General features: G+C 45.3%; 2 protein-coding genes across 10 annotated transcripts in view; one reads left to right on the top strand and one right to left on the bottom strand.

Moving 5' to 3' along the window:
• dusp14 (dual specificity phosphatase 14) lies at nt 1-7,458 on the top strand. The gene is made up of 2 exons (XM_076036404.1): nt 1-273; nt 5,847-7,458. The coding sequence occupies exon 2, from the start codon at nt 5,935-5,937 to the stop codon at nt 6,571-6,573; it is 639 nt and encodes a 212-aa protein (XP_075892519.1). The 5' UTR covers nt 1-273; nt 5,847-5,934; the 3' UTR covers nt 6,574-7,458.
• A 5,167-nt stretch (nt 7,459-12,625) lies between these two features.
• The window catches only part of synrg (synergin, gamma), a 28,151-nt gene continuing 20,007 nt past the window's right edge, over nt 12,626-20,769 (bottom strand). For 4 of the 9 annotated variants that reach the window (XM_076036411.1, XM_076036412.1, XM_076036417.1 and 1 more), the window contains 8 exons: nt 19,735-19,898; nt 19,524-19,577; nt 18,903-18,999; nt 18,354-18,502; nt 17,076-17,186; nt 16,947-16,985; nt 14,725-14,757; nt 12,626-13,591 (listed from right to left, as the gene is read on the bottom strand). In XM_076036411.1, coding sequence (XP_075892526.1) covers nt 13,460-13,591; nt 14,725-14,757; nt 16,947-16,985; nt 17,076-17,186; nt 18,354-18,502; nt 18,903-18,999; nt 19,524-19,577; nt 19,735-19,898 — 779 coding nt within the window. In that variant the 3' untranslated portion in view covers nt 12,626-13,459. Of the gene's footprint in view, nt 13,592-14,724; nt 14,758-16,002; nt 16,313-16,946; nt 16,986-17,075; nt 17,187-18,353; nt 18,503-18,902; nt 19,000-19,523; nt 19,578-19,734; nt 19,899-20,769 lie in introns of those variants that run through there. The other 5 variants (XM_076036414.1, XM_076036415.1, XM_076036416.1 and 2 more) reach the window with 3 other exon arrangements.

Genomic DNA, 20,769 nt, shown 5'->3' with positions numbered 1-20,769 from the left:
ACCACCTCGTCGGTGCGGCACTAATCACCCCTCATAGCCCACAGAGGCGGCTGTCAAGCAGGCAGACTCGCTACACCGGCACCCATGGGCTCGAGCCACCGCCGCTGCTGCCACATTGTCGTAAGGTGTTCGGTGTCTGATGCTCCGACCCTGTCTCCGTCCTCCAGGCCGGCTGCATGAAGGTGACTGCCCAGAGGGTGACAGCTGCCCGGAGCGTCGCTGCGGGGCGGTGAGAGGGACCTCCATCTATCTCCGCCCGGCTGGAGTCCGCCGGTAAGTTGATGACGGAGCCGGTTCGTCCGCGCCGGTCTCGCCTCAACACTACAGACTCGCAGTTTTCACTTTGAATTTCCACACACGTGAAACAGACGCGTTTGCATTCCCGACGAGGTTGACGGTGTTTTTGCACGTGGTGGCGGCGGTGCGGAGGTGCAGGACGCCTTTTCCGCCCGAGGACGCGTTTGTGCGTTTTGTTTCCCCCCCTGCTTGACGTTTTTCCACACTTCATTCCCCATCACACTCCCAACTTGACAACGGACGCTCGCTCGCTCGCTCGACGCGCGTCACGCGCACGAGGACGAGTAGCGCGTGCGCACAGGGACGGTTCGCTCATTGGGTGAACCGGAGAGACTCGCGTTTATCTTTGCATTTTTAATACATCACAACAGCGACGTCGCATCTTATTTCTGTGACGAAAGAGTTTTAAAGAACCTCGCGATCAATCGGCAGATCATATTTATCCCTCCTGATCTATCTATCTATCTATCTATCTATCTATCTATCTATATCTCCTTAATGAAGTTTAAAAAAAAAAAAAAAAAAAAGCAGCATATTTAGCCCTCTGTTTACAGCCAACTCTAAAGTATCTTCTTATTAAGCTTCCTAGCGGCAGCAGTGATGTCTTGTTGAACAGGTGGTGGTCTCAGGAAGCAGGGTGAACACCTGGCATGGTGGTGAAGGTTTTGGATTCAGTTCCCCTCGTGACATCACAGAATGCTGTTGTCCAGAACTGCCTACTCTTTTATATGTTTTCTGAAAAGAATATCAATCAAAAGTCAATTTTCCCCATTTCTGGTCTGAACACCTAGTCGAGTTCATTTAATTACATTGCATTCTCCACACTTAATGGTACATGTACAGTCGGAAGGGAGAAAAACGGTCCTTGTTGGTCTCTAAGAGTGAAAAATGTTTGGAGGAAATTTTTGTGAAGTCAACTCCTGGATGATTTCTGCACTGGTGCACAGACACGATGAACTGCTGACAGTAGCCTTGGCTAGTCGTCTCTTTTTCTTTATGTCTTTGTGTGTTTCGGGGATTTACTACTAATACCTGCCGTCACCGGTGGTGTTGTGCTGGACCGCCTACATCCTAAAGCAAGTTCGGGGCTGGACAAAAAAAAAAGTTCAGGTGAAAGCTAACCGGCAGCGGCGAAGTTTTAGAGGAGATGCCAAACGTGCTTGGGCGGGGCATCTAATTATAATGTGGAAACGGCCTTAGAGACATACTTGTACAATAAAGTGTTGCCTTATTTGTATTATTAAACAAAACCAATGCATTATATTATAATATAATGTACAACAAAGCGTGATGGTACATTCCATTCACCTGAAGTTAAGAAGTCAAAAAGTTTTCTACTCAATGCCTCGAGAAAATGCTTCTACACCAAATGTCCTATATCACGGGTGCACTCACTTTTTCCAAGTGTGCCTATATGCTTATCATTGCAAGCAAACTCATGGTTTAAACGTGTTAAGAAGGTTATAACTGCCGATGTTTTAATTTGATTTGTAAAAGTATGTTTATGTTAGGATGTTTTTCAGTATCTTTTTGAGCGCGTAGGTCAGGGTAATTGGTGTGTGAGTGGAAGAAGCAGCGTTGGACGAAGGACTGAAGTCTCTCTCTCTCTCTCTCTCTCTCTCTCTCTCTCTCTCTCTCTCTCTCTCTCTCTCTCTCTCTCTCTCACACACTCTATCTCTCTCTCTCTCTCTCTCTCTCTCTCTCTCTCTCTCCCCCTCTGTACCTTTGCGATCGACGTATCGGGCGCCCCTGTCCTCTATAATCTGAGACTGGCCTCCTCTCGCTGCAGTTTAGGCTCATGACGAGCTTGTCTCATTAGATTGACAGTTTGATTGACTGTTGCTTGAAAGTGGAGACGCGTTGTTTCAGCCTGGCGCTGATGCGACTGTCTAACACGTCTTCCCCAAACCAGAGCGAATCCTGCACCTATCAGCCGCGGCCATCTATCAGCGCCTGACTGGCCTTCCTGCCTCGGCCTGCTGGTGTGTGACGTGGTGCGCGCACACGCACACACACACACACACCGGCAGGAATTTGTCTGCGCTCAAGTCGACCTCTTTGCACTTGACAGCGGGCTTGTAAAACTGCCATTGGTTGATTGGTTTAAACAAGGAGTTTGCCCTTGATTACCATCGGGGGTGGGGAGCAGAGTGTTTTTTCCCCCCCACCTCTGATTGGAGGGCAGTGAGGACACGTTCGCATTTTCTTTTATCTCTCTGGTTTCACTCACCCTCAGTGTCAAAATCGCCGCCCGGATCCTGTTGTCGACGAGGTCTCACTGCTGGAGGCGTGACTGCGAGCTCTGCCGCTCTGTTTTTTGTTTTTTTCCGCCTCCCACAGGTGGGTCACGTTTCCAATTTGCGTTAGCGAAAGGGGAACCGGACCCCAGAGGAATCTCCCTTGCTGGGGGTGGGGGGCGGGAACGGATACGTGCGTAAGAAGATTTGCGAGACGAGACCACCTGTTGACAGACTCGCTCTGGGTGATTGAGGGCTGCTTTTTTTTTTCCCCCGGTGACATTTAAGGAACTCAAAAAAAAAAAAAAAAGGAAAAAAGGAAGATGGTCGTGTGATTTGTGTCGGCTAGTCAGGGTGTGCCGTGAAAAGCCCAGTTGACCCTCCTTGATGTACATAATCTTCATCCGTGCATGAAATGCGTTCGACTTTAAGCTGCAGTATGTTGAAGATTACTGTAGATTTTTTTTTTTTTTTTTTAATGTGGTGACAGCCTCTGCATAATTCTCCCTCCTCCGCTCTGCAGCCTCACTCCTGCCCTCCCCGGTGGTAAAAATAACCCGGTGGATGGAGCATAGCTCCGCGAAGCCCGTCGCTGTGGCTCATCAGCGCGTCTGATCGGGCCAATGATCTCTTGACGCCGTCGTCGTCTATGCCTGGGTGTTCTAGAAATCACAGCTTCCGTCTCGTCTGCCGGTCAGTGTACTGTATGTTAATTACGTACGCTGTTGCCAGGCCAACCAACCGTGTGTGGATGCCACGTCGGTTCCTGGCTCCTGGCTCCTGGCGGCGGCGGCGGCGGCAGCAGCAGCAGCGGCGGTGGCGGTAACATGGTTACCGCTGGTAGCCTGGATACTTTCCAATCCAGGAAACAAATACATAGATTCCGGTCACACGAGACGCTCCGACCTGCAGGTGAAGACACTCGGGTGACAGGCTGTGGGAAGAATGCATGAAAGATAGTTAGTCCTTCAGGTAAGGAGGAACAATGATTTGCCAGGGACGGTGATGTTACACCTGAACACTCTGAAAAATTGATATCCAGTTCCGTCTGGATCCGCACTGAGCAGTTGTTATTCCGTGGCGGTAACGGTGTGTTTGATTTGATAGGAAGTGTCACTCTCACGTCTGTGGCTCAGGTTCTTGATCTTTAGCGGGGAATAGTCTCCAGTCTTGGCTTGCCTGGTGCACAGGTTCCAGAAAAGTGAGTTCTGTCTCCTCTTTCAGTTTTGCTTATGCGTAATTGGTTATCAGAAATGCCTTTCCAGGTAAAGTACAGTACGGTGTTGGAATGAATAGCAAAGAACAAAAACTGAGAATGAGAAACTAAAACTAGCACTCTCTGCTATCTGAATTGCCTTAAAAAAAAAAAAACGAGCTTTGGGGGAAAGTTGCCTGTTTCCATTTTTATGATTCAGCTCTGCCTCCCGCTGAGTTAGAACGTTGGTTTTTTTTAAAGAAATAAAACTTTGCGTTGGATGACACTGTTGCATGACTCATAGCAGATTCTGAATCATTGCCCACCACCCAGAATGTTGTCGGCAATTCAAAAAGTTTGCTGTCACACTCGCTGCAAGCCAAAGGAACTGATCAGAGTTCACTTCCCAAGAAAACCAAAAAACCAAACAAAAACATGCTTTTTAAATTCAGCTAAACCCAGCACTTAAGGCCCCACTTATATCGGTTATGTTTTCTCATCTCAAAAAAAAAAATCTGCACTTGCACCACAGGGCAAATTTAAGTCATTCTTACTAATGGATTGAAGCGGGAAAATTCTCCTCTCTAACAGTTTGTTGGACTAATGAAAGTGCACTCTTTGTGTGAATTTAGTTTTATTTTAAGCCACAACTAAAGGGGGCAGAATGCAGAGAACATTGGATTTGCATCACGTTATTATTTGTTAATTTAAGCAAGAACCTCTGCAGGCAGTCTCTTTGCAAGAGAGCAGTGTGTGTGTTTTTTTCTCTAGGTTGAATTCATTGTAAAGCAGCCAGTTGACCTGTGTGTCTCATTAACGAGACGGGTGCAGAAATGGGAAAAAAGGGATAAAAAACAAAACAACAACCTCCTGCTCGTCTCGTCAGGCCTGTGGACATCGTGTGGAGGACACGAGCCTGCGGCGGAGAGCTGTTTGCAAGGATGTCTCACTTGGAGTCCGGGGGAAAAAAAAACATGTTGCACGACCTTCAATTTATTGTTTCTCCGGACGTCCGTGTTGCACATCTGCATGTTAATTTTTTGCTATTTGGATGAGAGGAGCCGCGTGTCAAAACACTGCACGTCCTCTTGGGCGATGGTGCAGGATGTGATGACTTTCCACTCGGCGGTTCGCTGCAATCCGCAACGGCATCAGCGGCGGTAATAGCCAGCAGGAAGAGGCGAGAGATGTAATCTGCGTGAGGCCCGTGGATGGGTGAGCGGGAGATGAGGTTGAGCGCGTGCCTCCTCCGGGGAGGGGTGGGAGGTAGAGGCCGACATGGGAGAGGATTTTCTCTCCTGTCCCATCCCTCTCCAAGAGAAAAAAAAAATCTTGTCCCATCCCTTTCCTGGTGAGATGACTCCCACTCCCAGCTCGCTCCCATTCAGAATGACTCCCACTCCTGTACTACTCCCATTTTTCTTCTGTCAGTCTTTAGGCAATACATTGAATTTTGAACTCAGCCCAGCAGAAGGCTGGCTCGAATGAGGCAGTCTTACACCAAGTTGAAAGAGCCAATTGGAAGCCTTGTTTTATATGAACCAATAGTAGGCCTTGATTTAAAAGAGCCAATAGGAATCCTCAATTTAAAAGAGTCAATGGGAAGATTCAATTTATACAAGCCCATTGGAAGCCGTATTTTATACTAGCTAATAGGAAGCCTCAATTTGAAAGAGCCAATAGGAAAGCTTGTTTTATACAAGCCAATAGGAAGCCTTGTTTTATACAAGTCAATAGGAAGCCTCGATTTGAACAAGCTAATTAGAAGCCTTGATTTATGAGCCAATTGAAATCCTTGTTTTACACCTGTTAATAGGAAAACCTTAATTTGAAAGAACCAATAGGTAGCCTTGTTTTATACGAGTCAATATGAAGCCCCATTTTATATGAGCCAATAGGAAGCCTCGATTTAAACGAACCTACAGGAAGCCTTGATTTATATGAGCCATTTGGAAGCCTTGATTTATATGAGCCATTTGGAAGCCTTGTTTTGTACGAGCCAATAGGGAGCCTTTGAAAGGTTTTGTTATGTTTGTCAGTCTTGAGTACTCGGCCTACAGTGAACAGGAAAATGTTTAGTTTAGAGGAAAATTATTATTTTTTCATGTGTGTTTCAGGAGCTGCCTGCCTGGTCCTGCTGCACTGCTGTAACTCTGATTTGCTGAACATTTCGCCCGTCTTCTGAAACCCAACCCCGCCGTCCCGATGGGTTCCCGCAGCCAAGGCTTCTTCCACCACCACCACCATCACCACCACCAGCGCAGCACCATGGTTCCTGCCGCCGTGCCCAGGCTGCTGCCCGAGAATGGCAGCCTGCTGGGGGGCATCGCCCAGATCACCCCCAGCCTCTTCCTCAGCAGGGGCAACGTGGCCTCCAACCGCAGCCTGCTGCTGTCCAAGGGCATCACCTGCGTGGTCAACGCCACCATCGAGCTCCCCAACTTCAACTGGCCCCACGTGGAGTACGTCAAGGTGCCGCTGGCCGACATGCCCCACTCGCCCATCTCCCTGTACTTTGACAGCGTGGCCGACAAGATCCACAGCGTGGGCCGCAAGCGGGGTGCCGTGCTGGTGCACTGCGCGGCCGGCGTGAGCCGCTCGGCCTCCCTGTGCCTGGCCTACCTCATGAAGTACCACCGCGTGTCGCTGGCCGAGGCCCACGCCTGGGTCAAAGCCCGCCGCCCCGTCATCAGGCCCAACGGCGGCTTCTGGCGGCAGCTCATTGACTACGAGCGGAAGCTGTTCGGCAGGAACTCGGTGAAGATGGTGCAGACGCCCTATGGGGTCGTACCGGACGTTTACGAGAGGGACCGCAGGAGCTTGGCTCCGTACTGGGGCCTGTGAGGGGGGGGGGGTCGTCTCGCTCGGTCAAAAGGAACGAAGAGAAGGTAAATGTCGTGACCCCAACACCAGTCGATGTCGACGGTGCTGCTTGTTTTTGCGTGTCGAGTCTTCAAATAGGGCCACTTCAAGCTATAAATCACCCCCTCAGGACCGAAAAGATGGATTTTGGAGCGCTATGATGTCACCGCAAAACCGGGATGAGAGAGCGCTGACGTGTGCTCCGTTCCGATCTCCTGCTCCAAACCCGTCCGGCTCCTGATGGAGGTTTTCTTCAACTGAAGTCCTTTTCCCTGATGTGATGTCATGTGGTGGTATTGTGCCAGTTTGTTTTTTTTTCGCAAGTAGTCTTTCAATGTGAAGGGCAGCATGCTCTTAATCTAAGGTAGCATTTAAGATAAGTGTAACAACAAAAAAAAGAACAATATCTGGAAATATATTTTGTCAGAAGATACCGATAGTGAGCAAAAAAAAACAAAAAAAAAAACACACTTTGAAGTGAGATTTTCTGCCTTCTTGGAAGTGTAATCCTGTCAGATGTGCAGTCTAAGGAAAGTTCCTGTGTACCACAGGGTTGACTGTTTCCCTCCTGTGACCTCACTATGTTATTGTAGTGCTTTGGATGCTCTATTAAAATATATATATATATATATATATGTATTGTCGGGCTGAAAGGAACTGAAAGGGCTGTCACAAATTAGTTTGTCTTGTTTGTTTTGCCCCGTGTACGTAGTCAAGTGGGAACGCACAACATCGCCACAACACAGAAGCCGGTTGTTCTAGGCTTGTGACAGATTCGTGGAACAAAAAGCTGATTTACCACAATCCGTCCATGACGGTGCGTCAGTAATGTTGCCTTCTCAAAATAATGGCCCAATTCTTCTTTTTTAACAAAATCATGTATTTTTCTTTTTCTAAATTCAAGTCAGCTCTTCACAAAGTTCCCCACCTCAGTTGAACAGATCGTGTGACCATTACGCCTGAAGTATAATGGTTGAAGGCAAAAGTGTGAATTGTGTGTGAGATATTTGGCTGAAGTCTGATTTAACTTAGCCTGAGTCATAGAATCCTCCGATGCTACATAATTGAGTGACAGCAGTAATTTAAAGGTAATGATCATTTTAAATTATAATTTGTATGTCAAACTTATTGTCACAAGTTGTGAAATAATTAATAAATATCATATACTCTATATTTTTGTGCTATACATTTTCCATTTTTGAAGTATGTGCCTCAGGAAAAGCGATTGCAGGATTGCATTATGTGTTAATTGTGGATTCAGGAGTGTTGACAAAAACAGGCCAGCTTTGGGACGCCTTAAAATGATTGAATTGTAAAGAAATTCATAAAAATACAAAAACCTCACGCTCATGCTCACGCTAATGATTGTTTTCACTGTTAACCTGATTGCCAGTAACATTTGGGCGACAAATGCAGCTTGAATGACATTTAAAAGGACCCGATGGACTCTGCGGCCCTGAAATCAACAAAGAAGATGAAAATAATGGAGAACTACAGCTTCAGGGGTAAGTAATTACTAACCGATGCACAGACATAATCAAAAGAGAAAATACACCATCTGCTCTCTGACTTTATCCACGCACTGGGTGATATTAAAAACTACACACTCTGGTGTGTTTAAATTTATGCAGGGGGGGAAAAAAACGACAATTGTGGCTTCTGGAATATAAATGTGCATGTTCTTGGAATAATCTTAAAACAGCCATAGTTCTTTTGACTTGAACAGGTTGCTGACTTACTCCAGGAGACCTTTTGATTCCTCGCTAAACGGTTTTTGGGTTTGCCTGTGGAACGTTCTGTCATTTATCTAAACGTTCAGACAAACTAAAATAAAACATCAGCTTGTACACAATCATTAGCAAAACGGCATTGCTTTGCAGTCAGGCTAATACAGATGAAGACATAAGCTAACACTAACCACTTTAGCCTTCTCAACCAAAGGCAGAGTTATCTAGATATTTCTTCCAGGCAATCTTCACAGTCCAGTCTTGGTAAACTGCTTGGACATACAGTAAATATTACTTATTATATACCTAGCGTCCACAGGTGCGTCTCAGTCCTTGCGTTAAGTGTACGAAGGTAACAGTTGCCTGAGTGTCAAAATAAAAGTCCGTAATTCAAAATAAAAGCGCCTCGAACAGCTGCATTTACAGTCCATCTTTTACTTTTGTTGGCCCCACTTCGCAGAAAGTAGGTGCTGTTAAACTCGTTTCTGGGGACCGGCCTCCTTGTCCGTGATGTCACCGAGAGCACTGGAGATCTCACAGACACCTCTCCCAGGTAAGGGACGACACATCCAGCCAGGCGCTGTTCGACCCTTTCAGGCAGTGCTAGCAGGAAGATAAAAATAAAGCCATTTGGAGAGAGGCTGTAAACAAAGGGTTAAATATGCAACATTTTCAGCAACACTTTCCCCCAGTAATTAGTCACGCAGGTAAACAGGTGGTCGTATTTTTGTGTTTTATCCATTCAGCATTCTGCAGCTTGAAGGAGGATACAGTCCTGAAAAGAATAATGCAAACGTGTTTGTAGGAAGAAACTTAATATTAGTTTATTATACAATATTACTCACTATATTAACATTATATAGACAGGAAACAATCCCAATCTACAAACAATCATATTCCCATGAGCGTTTGTCGTTATTAGGGTCTTTGGAATTTCCGATGACGATGTGAAATTCAGCCAATGAGCCGTGGCTGTATTTCGGCATCGGAATTCATTTTATTCTGCGCAGGTTTTTATCTCCACCGGAGACCATGATCCGCTGCAGCTAAAAATTAATTACCGAGCGCCGGGCTCTGTGGGTTTGGGATTATACGGCCTTTAATAATTCAGCGTAATTGGTATGCGCTGCAGTTCTGCTTCATATCAATAGGTGAAACTCTCAATGCCACGCTTTTAACAAGCTCGACACACACACACACACACACACACACACACACACACACTGCTGTCAGAGCTCCTTCAGACATACCCTCATTTAACCGTGTGTGTGTGTGTGTGTGTGTGTGTGTGTGTGTGTGTCACGGAAAATTGCAGCCATAAATGGTCGTAGCCACCGTGAAGTGGAACACACAGAAACCTACACAAAAGCCTCCGAGAACACATTGAAATACATTTAGCGCTTCTGTGTAAAGGCGCTGAATACGCTGAAGGGGAGGAAAAAAGAAAAGAAAAAAAACAGGAAATCAAACAAACAAAAACATGCGTAACTATGCCGAGGCTGAGAGAACAAGCGCCTCTTTGTCAGCGAGCGGATGAACGAGTCTCCGCGGTGTGACGGTGACTCATCACATCTGAGGGCTCGGCTGGACGTGGACATTAGTTCAGCCCGACCTCAGATCTGAGAGCTGCCTCGTGCCATCATCGCCGTTGAAACAATGTTGTAGATTGTAAACACACCAAAGCGCTACCGACCGAGTGTTTTGTCTGTTCGTTTTTTTCCAGCAAACAAACACAATCCACTTCCAGGGCCGTGGCCATTCTTTTGATACCATGAGTGTGTTTGGCATCAAATTGTGGTGTTTGGGCACATTCCAAGAGTGTCATTGTAGACTATCTGTGACATTTTTTTTTTTTTTTTTAGAACAGAACTCCAGCACACATCAGAGGTTAGGGATGAGAAGCGACGGGCCGGGAGAGAGAACCTCACGTATGGGATAATGAGTTTATGCTGCCATACAGCCGATCGATGGGAAGCAGCGTGAGACGTTTGATGGGACAAAATGCAGCCAGGTGCCTCTGCCGTGAATGATAAATAAGGAGCGGGCAGAACAAACAGGAGCTGAAAAACACTTTGTTCTGTCAAGTTTTATGCATGACTTTAAAAGTTCCCATCACCTCGTCCCCCCAAATGATGTAGAATGCATTCCAGGGCCACATGGATCACTCAGATTTGAGTAAAAATCACAAAAAAATGTAAAATTGAAAAAGAAAAATCCACATATATTCCCAAGCATGTTTAAATGAGTAATTCAGAGGGGGTTTTTTTTGTATAATTTTGTGTAATTTAGCATATTATGTTTGACCCACATTTGACCCATTTCAATATCCACCCTATTCCACTGGCACAACCCCACAAAAGTCATGTGGTCTCAGATTGCAGAACGAGCACCTGGGTGGTGGTGTTGTCATTATGTCCCAGAGACATGACATCACAAAGGGCAGATTTGCAGAGGTGCATGCTTTGGCAAACTGACAGGTTTAGCCAAAAACAAGAAAAAGAAAAGAAAAATTTAATAATTGATCATTTCTGCAGGGTTCAATGACCGCAAACACATTATTGTTTGATAACATTGATAGTGGGAGTTTTGCATTACATGGTTTTTATCGATGTCCAGATGGTTTTCTCCAAGTCTGTTCCCTTTCGGGACGAGCACTTAATCTTCAGCATTTTGAAAGGAGGCTTTGTTGTGAGAAAATTTAGCAAAAGCTCTTTGTTGAACAACAATAATCCTATTGATTTAGGCCATGAAATACCACCAAGCATCAGTCAATACAGCGCGGTGTCACTTTCATCTCCCGCAGAGTGATATTTCAGTCTGAAAACAAGCAGGCGTGACGATGACAGGAGCAGCCCTGAGAGAGAAGCCCGCAGTCTCGTTCAGTGGCTGCTTTTTCGCGCTTGTAATTTTCCATAATCCCTGTGTTCACTGTGGGAGGAAGGTAATTCATTTTTCCTCGGAAATGAATTAGAGGGAGTGTGTGAGATGTGAAATGGATGTGATGGAACACACCTGAGCACAAGGGGGCGAGAGCGATAATCAGAGCGCTTTTCGCAGAACCCCGCCGGACAGTTTTCCAATGATTGGCTGGAGCTCCGCTGCCACCGGTGGTCTGGCAGGCTCGTCAAAGCACAATCCATTCCACTTTGTGGCAAAGTGATGGAGATGAGGCCAATCTGTCTGGAGAGAATGTGCATTATTGAGTGGAAGATAGAGGAAGGACGTGCAGCAGCACCCAAACGGGAAGTATATAAAAAAGAAGCTGCATAAACACATAAAATGTGAAGAATTTGGGGATTAAAAAATGTGCAACTCAGATTTGCCTGAAGCTCGCTGGGATGGCCGTTCTGGTAGTACTGCACGGAAAAAAAAGAAGAAGCAAAATCTCAACATGTTCAAGAAATTAAAAAAACTATGACAGCAGGGTTTTGTTTTTTTTTTGAAAAAAAAAAAAAAAAAACACAGTACAAAGCGGACCGGTTTATGACAGAGACCAAAGGAACAGGCAGACAACCCAGCTGTGCAGACACTGCTGTAAAAAACCTTAGAATTGGCCCACTAAAGTAAGAAAATGTAGCAGCATACATGAAGTAAGGCTTTACAGCCATATAGAAAAATGGTCATGATTATCAACACGTTAGTTGATAGTATTCTTATACTAAACAAATGTAACAATTATTAAATGGCAAATGAGAGAAATTAAAAATAATTCTAAGTTGTTTTGTTTTTTTGAACATATTTTGTAACGCTGTCTATTGGTTGACGTAAGGGCTCCCTGACCAGATGCTAATACTGTTTGGGGGGCCATGGTGTGGAAAAGTTGGGGAACCACTGCTGCATGTTGATTTTTCAATATTTTAGACTTGTAGAGATATTGCGGTCATTTTGTTTGTTTGAATTTCGGGCTGTTTAAAGAATTATTATTCCCCCTCCCCCAAAAGAAAACCGTCAGAACAGTATATATAGTATGTTGATTGTTTTCAATTTACTGACATGTTCACATTGTGCATTCTATCACTCTGTCTCATGTTATACTACGATAAGACTGGTATTTCGGTGAATTTTGGGCTGTTAAGACATTTTTTTTTGCCCCCCCCCCAAAAAAAAACCCCAACATACGATATTAAAATGAGCAAATACAATGAAAACAAAGGGTGACAGCAATTTATTGTTATTAGAAATTTTCATTTTTACTTTTGAATGTGTTTTGATTGATCGGACAGCATGATCCGGTTTTTCATCTTCTGCATTTTGTGACCAACAGTGTTTATGTATTAAATCAGAGCACAAACTCAACGATGCAGCACTTTAAATAAACTCTATGTTGATTTATTTACACAACATTCACATTACAATCAAAGTTGCACCGCTACTGCAAGACAGCAATATAAAGTACCGCGGCCATTACAGTAGTTCACAGTCACAGTCTTCAACAACTACTGCGCTAAATTTACACGGAAAAAACAAACCAACAAAAAACATTCAAACAAAGTACGATGTTTTTCTTCACAGCCCAGAAGCCGAACCTTCCCCCTATAAAAGACATCGTTCAAATGCGCCCAAAAGGTGCTAAAATATCCACGACAGTGCAAAAACATTCAAAGCAGTTCCCTCAGCATAATTTAGCAAAAGACAGATACCTTCCAAGGTTAGAACATTAAATATTTTAGAAAGATAATAAAACTTTAACAGCCACAGAGATCCATCAAGTACAGGTGAGATGCAATGTTACAGTCAAGGGCTCTGCTTCAGTGGGAAGGGATCCAAGAATACAAATTACATGCAAAGCATGTTTCAGAAATCAGATTTTGATGGGAGGTTTAGTATCATGAACAGTGAGAATAATCTCCTGACCTTTACACACTTTTTTTTCTTAGTGTTCACAATACAAAACCGCCGGAGGGCATCGATAACAGCGCGGCTGGTTCTTCATCAGAGAAGCTCTCCGACTGTGGCGGCTTGATTTGCCAAAACATGGTCGGAATGTAGAACGGAGAACAATAAATAGAGAAAGGGACGACCCAGTGATTTTCAACATCTTTTGTAAAGTGTGAGTGTGCGCCACTCAGCTCTCCATGGCCCCTGCCGCTCCCCCACCTCCACCCCTCCTCCACCCAGCAGGCGCTAGCAGCGCTCCAAACTCAGAGGAGGTCTGGCAGGATGAGTCCCGGCGGTTTGGGCTCCACACAGTTGATCCAGAAGTTGGCGCAGCTGGCGTGATACTGGTGGCCCCCGTACAGCAGCTTGAAGTTGTCCGTCTCCGAGTTGAACGCCTGACGGGACAGGAAAAGAAAAAGAGGAGGTTCAAATATTACACACACTTTACACATTTAGACACCCCAGGGTGTGAAAGGAAGGAAACGGACTAAAACAGTTTAATTCACTACTGTTAAGTGCTGGTTTACGGATGGGAACTATTTCTAAAAAAAGAGTAAAAACAAGAGGAGTATTATTAAACACTGGGCCTTTAAGTTTTCATCAAGTTAAAAATTAAAAACTGCTTATCAATGAATTGTTAATCGATTGATAAGGTCAATCAACTAACGATGAATGAATTAACGATTATTTGCATCGTACTTTCTTGATCTGCCGCCTCTTGAATTAAACCTCTTCACTGTGTCCAGGATTAAAACAGCTGCAATGTGACTGCTGCTAAAACACTGATTTAACCGAGACCAGTTGTGGCACTGAGTGTGTGTGTGTGTGTGTGTGTGTGTGTTGCGCAGACTTTTGCATCCCTGGTGAAAGGATGCAAGCCGGAGCCGGAGCCGGGCAGAGCAGAGCAGTGAGTCATGTGCTATGAATCACAGCCTCCCACGCAGCACAAGAGAGGAGACGCATGCAGAGAAGCGACCACTGCATGCAAAGTACAACAACGGCGACGCACCATTAAGTCGACTACGTCTCCGCTCGCTCGTGTCTGAGACGCACAATGAGACGTTGCGCCGCCTCTCCCGCCCCTAACCGCCCCTCCACCCCCCCATCACAGGTGGTGTGATTTCCTTTCAAAGCTCTTCGCTACCCTGGCGTACTTGTTTGCATGCGCCGGACGTGTTGGAGGGGAGGGGAGGGGAGGGGAGGCAGGTTCACCTTAAGAGTCTCTGCGTCTCAGACCTCCCATTCATTCAAACAGCCCCTACCTGTGTGCTCCAATAAATAAAAGCCAATTAAATGGTTGTAGATTCAGCTTTTCAGTCTCCCAAACACCAGGTAACTCTAGTCAGGAACCAGATATAAACTATTCATGGTCTCCCGGCGGAGCCGGCCAGATAAAAATCTGACCTTTTGGAGTTTCAGTATCGAGTTTGTTGTTCGGCCTGAAAGACGACCCGGTTGGGTGTCATTAAAAGCTTCTGGTGTTTTTCTCCGTTTTAAATAAAAATGAATAAAAATGAGGAATAATTACCCTTAACCTCCCGACACTGTCTTTTTTCACTGCCTGTAAGCACAAGAAGAGTCAGCACGTTGAGGCGATTCCATGCAAGGCCCGGAGCAGGAAGAGCAGCGCAGGTCAACATAGAAGGCAACCAGTTCACAAAGTAAAAAAACAAAACAAAAACAAGTTCCTTTTACCCCCCCGAATGCGCGCACACACAAACACAAGATAAAAATGCCGCAGGATGAAGAGAGAGGGGCTCCTGTTTTATGGAAACAGACCTCCTATGGAAACAGGCCACGGTTTCAAATCCCAATACTGCAGTTATTAATGGGAAAGTTAAACCGTGAGCCAGAAGACCGATAGATGTTTCTGCATTTATGAGGATGCAGCCGTTTGAGTTGCTAATCTCGGTGCTGCTTCTAAAGCAGCAGCAGTGCTGACAACTTGGAGACAGTAGCTGCGTTTAAATTACAGGTTTTGGAAGCGCAATGGAAACGCAGCTACAGTCTCAGTGAAGAATGTAATGGGATTCGACAGTTGTTTTTTCCTAAATCCAAAAGAATCAGTTCCATTTATAATATTTCCAGCTTCAGTTCGTTAACGTCCCATTTGCCGAGGCTCTCCGCTCTCCTTATTGTATTGTGTGATGCGCTCAAAATTGGCTTTTGCTCATTTTTTTTACTGGCGTCGCCGTGCCAGAAACATAATTAAAAAACTGGGTTATTAATCTCATGCTAGTGGCACAGAGTCAAAATAAAACTGCATTCATTCCCGGCTGGTGTGTGCGTGCAGGTCTGAGATTGGGCTGTGTTCTCCGCATCGGACTGAAGTGTGATCCACGCCTGCTAGAGTCCCTGCTAGCGACCCTGCTAGCGTCCCTGCTAGCGCCTCTCGCTCAGCCAAACCTTACGACCCCGTCCCTCTGGCTCGGGCCGAGTGGCAGGAAGTGAAAAGTGGGAGAAAAAGTCAGCACCGCCACCTTGCTCACCAACACCTTTATAATGGCCGGCCCACCTCACAGGAGGGGAAAGGTAAGGAGGCAGCGTTTCCACAGCGTGCAGGTTTGACTGTGGGAACGGCCGAGTGACACGGAGGAGCTGTGACACCCCAAGAGAGCGAGAGAGCAGAGTGGAAACCCTTCCAAGACGTGTGGGACCTCAGAAAAACCAATCCTACAGTGCTAAAACCACCCCGAGGTGCCAAAGTGACAACTGTCCTCTCTCACACCACCGTCTGCAGACACTCTGATTATTAAAAGGGGTTCAGGAACAAGTAGCCTGCCGCTGCTCTTTGCCGGATTGGGAAAAAAAACAGCAGTGAATAATGAGGTTTGGACAGCCCAAACCTGAAATAGATGTATAGTATAGTAATAAAATGTTATTATCATCGTATAAATATTAAGTCTAAGCAGCTCTAAACTGTAGAATGAGAGCTAATTTGATTTACATCACCCAATAGGATTTTTATTTTCATTTTAGATGACAAAATGAAAAAGTCCTCCAGCATCATTTACAAGGTCCAACAGAAAAGTGGATTTCAGAACTTTGAGAATATGTGGACGAGAACAATCTCCCATGAGGCGGAACGTACACCTGCCTCGGGTGTCATCACGGACCTGGGAGGGGAATCAGTGTTTGAGGCATCTGTGATGTCACAAAGGGCTGCTTTAAAAAGCGGGGTGTTTTTGGAAAAGTGGAAAACACAAGAGAAGTACAGGGTGGACTTTTTTTTATAATCATTGTTTGGGGGGGGGGGGGGGTTTACTGATTTCCCTTATGTAATTATTAAAATGGCTAAAAGGAATTTCATATAATTAATTATGGACTTTATTCATTTCCAAAGCCTGTTTTCACCCAGAATCATTAAATCACAACCAGGTATCATTGGTTTGATTTGCAAATCTAACCTGAAAAATGTAATAGTCTCTAGGTAGGGAGGAAAAAAAAAACAAAAAACAAAAATTCTATTTTGTACTACTACTACTCCTGCACAAATGACAGCAAATTGCCTGCAGTTAACCCTACATACTGCTTTGCTGTCGCTAAATGGCAGGAGGAGCGAGGAGATTCTACGGGCTGGCGACCAGCAAAGGAGAAGCGATGGGAAGAAATGACTCCTGTCATTTTGGCCACCCCTCCACCCCCGCCAAACCAATCCAATCAGAGAAAAGCCCCACCCCCGACCACCGCAGAGGACCCCAGCGTGACAGAGAGGGACGAAGGTTTGATTGACGGCTGAACGTTTCATACTCGTTTAAACAGACGTCCGATCGCGCTCTCTTCTTTGTCCTGCAAAACGTGTCAGAGCCGGAGAGGCGTCAGTGGCGTCTCGGCGCAACAGCGCAGGCGTCGAGGTTCGACCCGGTGGGCGGGGTTTACCTTGCTGCGAGCGTCCACGTTGAGCAGGCACACCCCGCAGGCCAGCTCCTTGGCGTTCTTGATGCCGTGCCTCAGGATGCAGGAGGAGAAATCCAGGGAGCTCTCGTCAGGCTGAGAACGCAGGAGTTAAAAAAAATAAAAAATAATAATAAAAAAAGACACAAAAACACAAACAAATCGTCACTTCCAGGGATGCAAATTACTGATTAATTCATTAGTCGTTAGTTGATTGACCTTATCGATTGATTAATGATTAATTGATGAGAAGAGATTTTTCCTGAGAACCTAAATTTCACAATAAAAAATGTGTCAGGAACACATTATTCAACCCTTAAACAATGTTGAGGGTCCAACGTGACAGATTTTTACATTGGAGAACAGTAAAAACACCCGACACATTCAGCCTCTGCCTTCTAATGGGTCACATTTCAACTTTTTTATTTAAAAAAAAAAAAAAAAAAAAGCAAAGTGAGTTTGCATTACCTGGAATTAGGGATGCAAATTATGGATTAATTGATTAATCGTTAGTTGATTGACATTGACCTTATTGATCGATTAACGATTAACTGATAAGCGGCGATTTTACCTGAGAACTGACATTTCAAAATGAAAGATGTGTGTGTGTTTAAAAGTAACTTGTTCAAGTTATATTATGACCATCTTAGTATCAACAGAATTGCTCTTTCCTGCCACTACACTGTTATAATGACATTAAGTACCCGTGTAAAAAAAATGTTTAACTAATTGCAACTAATTTAATTTCATCGATTAAATTCTTAATCGAAAATTGATCGTTAATCGATTAATTGTTAACACCCTCGTCACTTCTGTCGGTTGCGAGAGCAGCGGGAACACAAACTCTGCTTATGCCTAAAAGCCGTCAGCCTTCTTTTACTTCTATGCAGTGAAAACAAAAAGCAGAAAACAAAAACCTTCATCTGTCTTCTTTAAAAAAAAATGTAAATCCTCCCTCAGAATAAAAACAGTCCCACCCAGTCAGACACAGCAACAACAACAAAAAAAAATCTATCTCACTCGTGTGACCCTCTTTGATCTGAGCACTATGTTACCAAAAAGGCTGCTGCAACCAGATCAATGGAACATTGATTTCAACATAATGGACCAACAATACAATTTAATGATGCTATTGCTCCAATTTTCTACGTGTGTGTGTGTGTGTGTGTGTGTGTGTGTGTGTGTGTGTGTGAGCAGGGGCTGACAAAATCTCTCCGCTTGTTATGTGACTTTGCGCCGGCTTCCAATTCTATCCACTCTCACCGCCAGCTTGGCCAGAGACATGAAGCCCATGAGGTTGTTCCACACGCGGTTGATGTCCTTCAGCAGCTGCTGCAGCTTCTCCGAGCACACGGCCGTGGCCTTGATGCCGAGCTCCACCCGCCGGGTGACGCGATACACCTCCACCACACCTGACAGTCCGGAAAAAATAACAGGACAAAAAGGAAATAATAATAATAAAAAAAAAGAAACACGTTTACTTCAAGGTTTTTTTTGTTTTTTTTTTTTTAGGGGAGAAGCCTATATTTCTGAGTCCAGGGAGGCGACACGTTCACCTCTGGCAGCTCATTAGGAGCACAGAGACACAATAAGGCAGCAGCAGCAGCAGGCCTCTTATTATCTACACCAGAGAAGACATCACACCAGAGCCTGCTGTAATCTGCTCGCTCCGTCCATCTGTCCTTCACGAGGTGCAAGGCCACACCGAGGGGTTCTCTCACAGACGCAGCTTGTTCATAGCAGAGCGCACCATGTGTGTGTGTGTGTGTGTGTGTGTGTGTGTGTGTGTGTGTGTGGTGCGTGACTCCTCACCCAGCAGGTACTCCATGCCCTGAGCAGACTGGATGACCTCGGTGCACACGGCGGAGCTGCTGATGCCGTTCAGGATGTTGTTTGCCTTGATGATGACCTTTAGTTTGACAGGACGACACGGCGGCCGCGTCATGACGGCCGCTCACATAACGACCATCTGATGGGTTTGCCCTAGCGCTATTCTCTTTATACGCAATCAAAAGGTAAATGAGATTTATATTAAATGCTGCCCATTTTAATTGTTTTGCAATTAACAACAAATGGATTTCAAGTGACAAAATTCTATTAGTGAAATGAAAACCGCACGGCGAAATGAGAAAAATAAATGACACTTTCAACATGAAAAGGTTGCAGCACTTTGATCGACTTTATCTGAATGCGTCTTTGTCTAAAGTTGCGGACGCGTATTGCAAATTCAAATCCTCATGGGTCGTCTGATTCGTTATGGGAAGCAATTCTGCCCCAATATGGGTTTGATAAGAAAATGTCAGCTTTTGAAGAAAAAAAAAAAAAGCCACTTGAGTTCCACTCGCTTATCATATTTGTCAAGAGAACAATTCGTTTTTGTTTTTTTTGACTGAATAGAGGTCGCAGTCTGAAAACACAAGCAAAAGCACCAACCTCCAGGGCGTTTTCCAGACACCTCTGCCACTCGTACGCGTAGCGCTCGCTCTCCTGCGGTGGCACGGAAACAGAATTATCTCAAAGGGACTCGCGGGAACAAGTGAACACAAAACAAAAAACTGCACGGCCTGCTCTCTTAAGACTTTAATTAGCGTGATAGCGTGAAGTGGCAGGTAGAAAACAGGGGGAGTGGTTTGGCTCTGCGTACCTCCACCTCCCCGGTCAGGTCCTTGTATTTATCCCTGATGACGGGCAGCGCCGGCTTCTCGCTCAGGGTGTTGGAGCGGTCCCTGAAGGGCTGCTCGGGCGCCGGGGACGGAGGAGAACGTCCCATCTCCTTATCGCCCAGACTGTGGCTGCGTTTGTGGGAGCCTGATATGACAAAGAGACAAAAGCCAATAATAAATGAGGCGGGGGGAAAAAAAACAAAAAAAAAACCACACAGCAAATACCTTTAAGGTGACACCACGTTGTTGAAGACTTGAGAGACAAGCAGCAGTTTTCCCCGGCAGACGTGAACAGCGTGAGTAAATAGTTCATTTGTAATAAATAGTGATTATGTGCAGAATACAATGTGCACCTATGAATTATTCAGAGGAAGCGGTGGAAGACACACAAACACACGGAGGAGCCAGACCTCTTCTGAATGTGACAGTGTGTGTGTGTGTGTGTGTGTCCCAGTCTCCCAGCCACCCAGACTGTCATCACTCTTCCTATAATCAGGAGGCCCCCATCATGATCCAATTACCGTTTCACAGGATGATGGCGACACAATAGAGTCATTTTCTTTGCACGGCAATCGGCTCCAACACAAGAGGACGCGCCAACGATAACAGCCGATGTCGCGGGGCACGAAACACCGTGAATGTCACGTGGTGTAGAACGCAAAAAAAGAAATAGAAAAAAAGAAATCAAACAGCCGTCCTTGTTGCAGACGGACACGCACGCTGGATTTGTGGCTGCGTGGATTTGTTTGCCTTCGACTGATCAGTCGGTCAGAGCGGCGCTGACATCTCAACACTGCCACCCGACGTCTGACGGCTTGGTTACACATCGCAGTCGGTGCAGGTTGAGGGGGAGACGGTCCTACAGTCAATGCTCTGTTTGGTCAAGTTCTTCTTTAATAAAATCCAATTAAGGGTTAAGTGTGCAATATTTGGAGATATTAAAGAAGAAACAGCGACATCAGGTGGTTACATTTTAGATTGCAGCGTCTTTCACTCCCCCCCCCGAGCTTGCCAGG

Source organism: Nelusetta ayraudi, unplaced genomic scaffold (genome assembly GCF_046127955.1).
Source record: "Nelusetta ayraudi isolate G7.1 ecotype Tasmania unplaced genomic scaffold, CSIRO-AGI_Nayr_v1 ptg000048l, whole genome shotgun sequence".
NCBI classification, from domain to species: Eukaryota; Metazoa; Chordata; class Actinopteri; order Tetraodontiformes; family Monacanthidae; genus Nelusetta; species Nelusetta ayraudi.
This window is presented reverse-complemented; position numbering and strand designations above follow the sequence as displayed.

Excerpts from the sequence above, each read along its gene's own strand:
- dusp14 (XM_076036404.1), top strand. The coding sequence starts at position 5,935 with ATGGGTTCCCGCAGCCAAGGCTTCTTCCACCACCACCACCATCACCAC.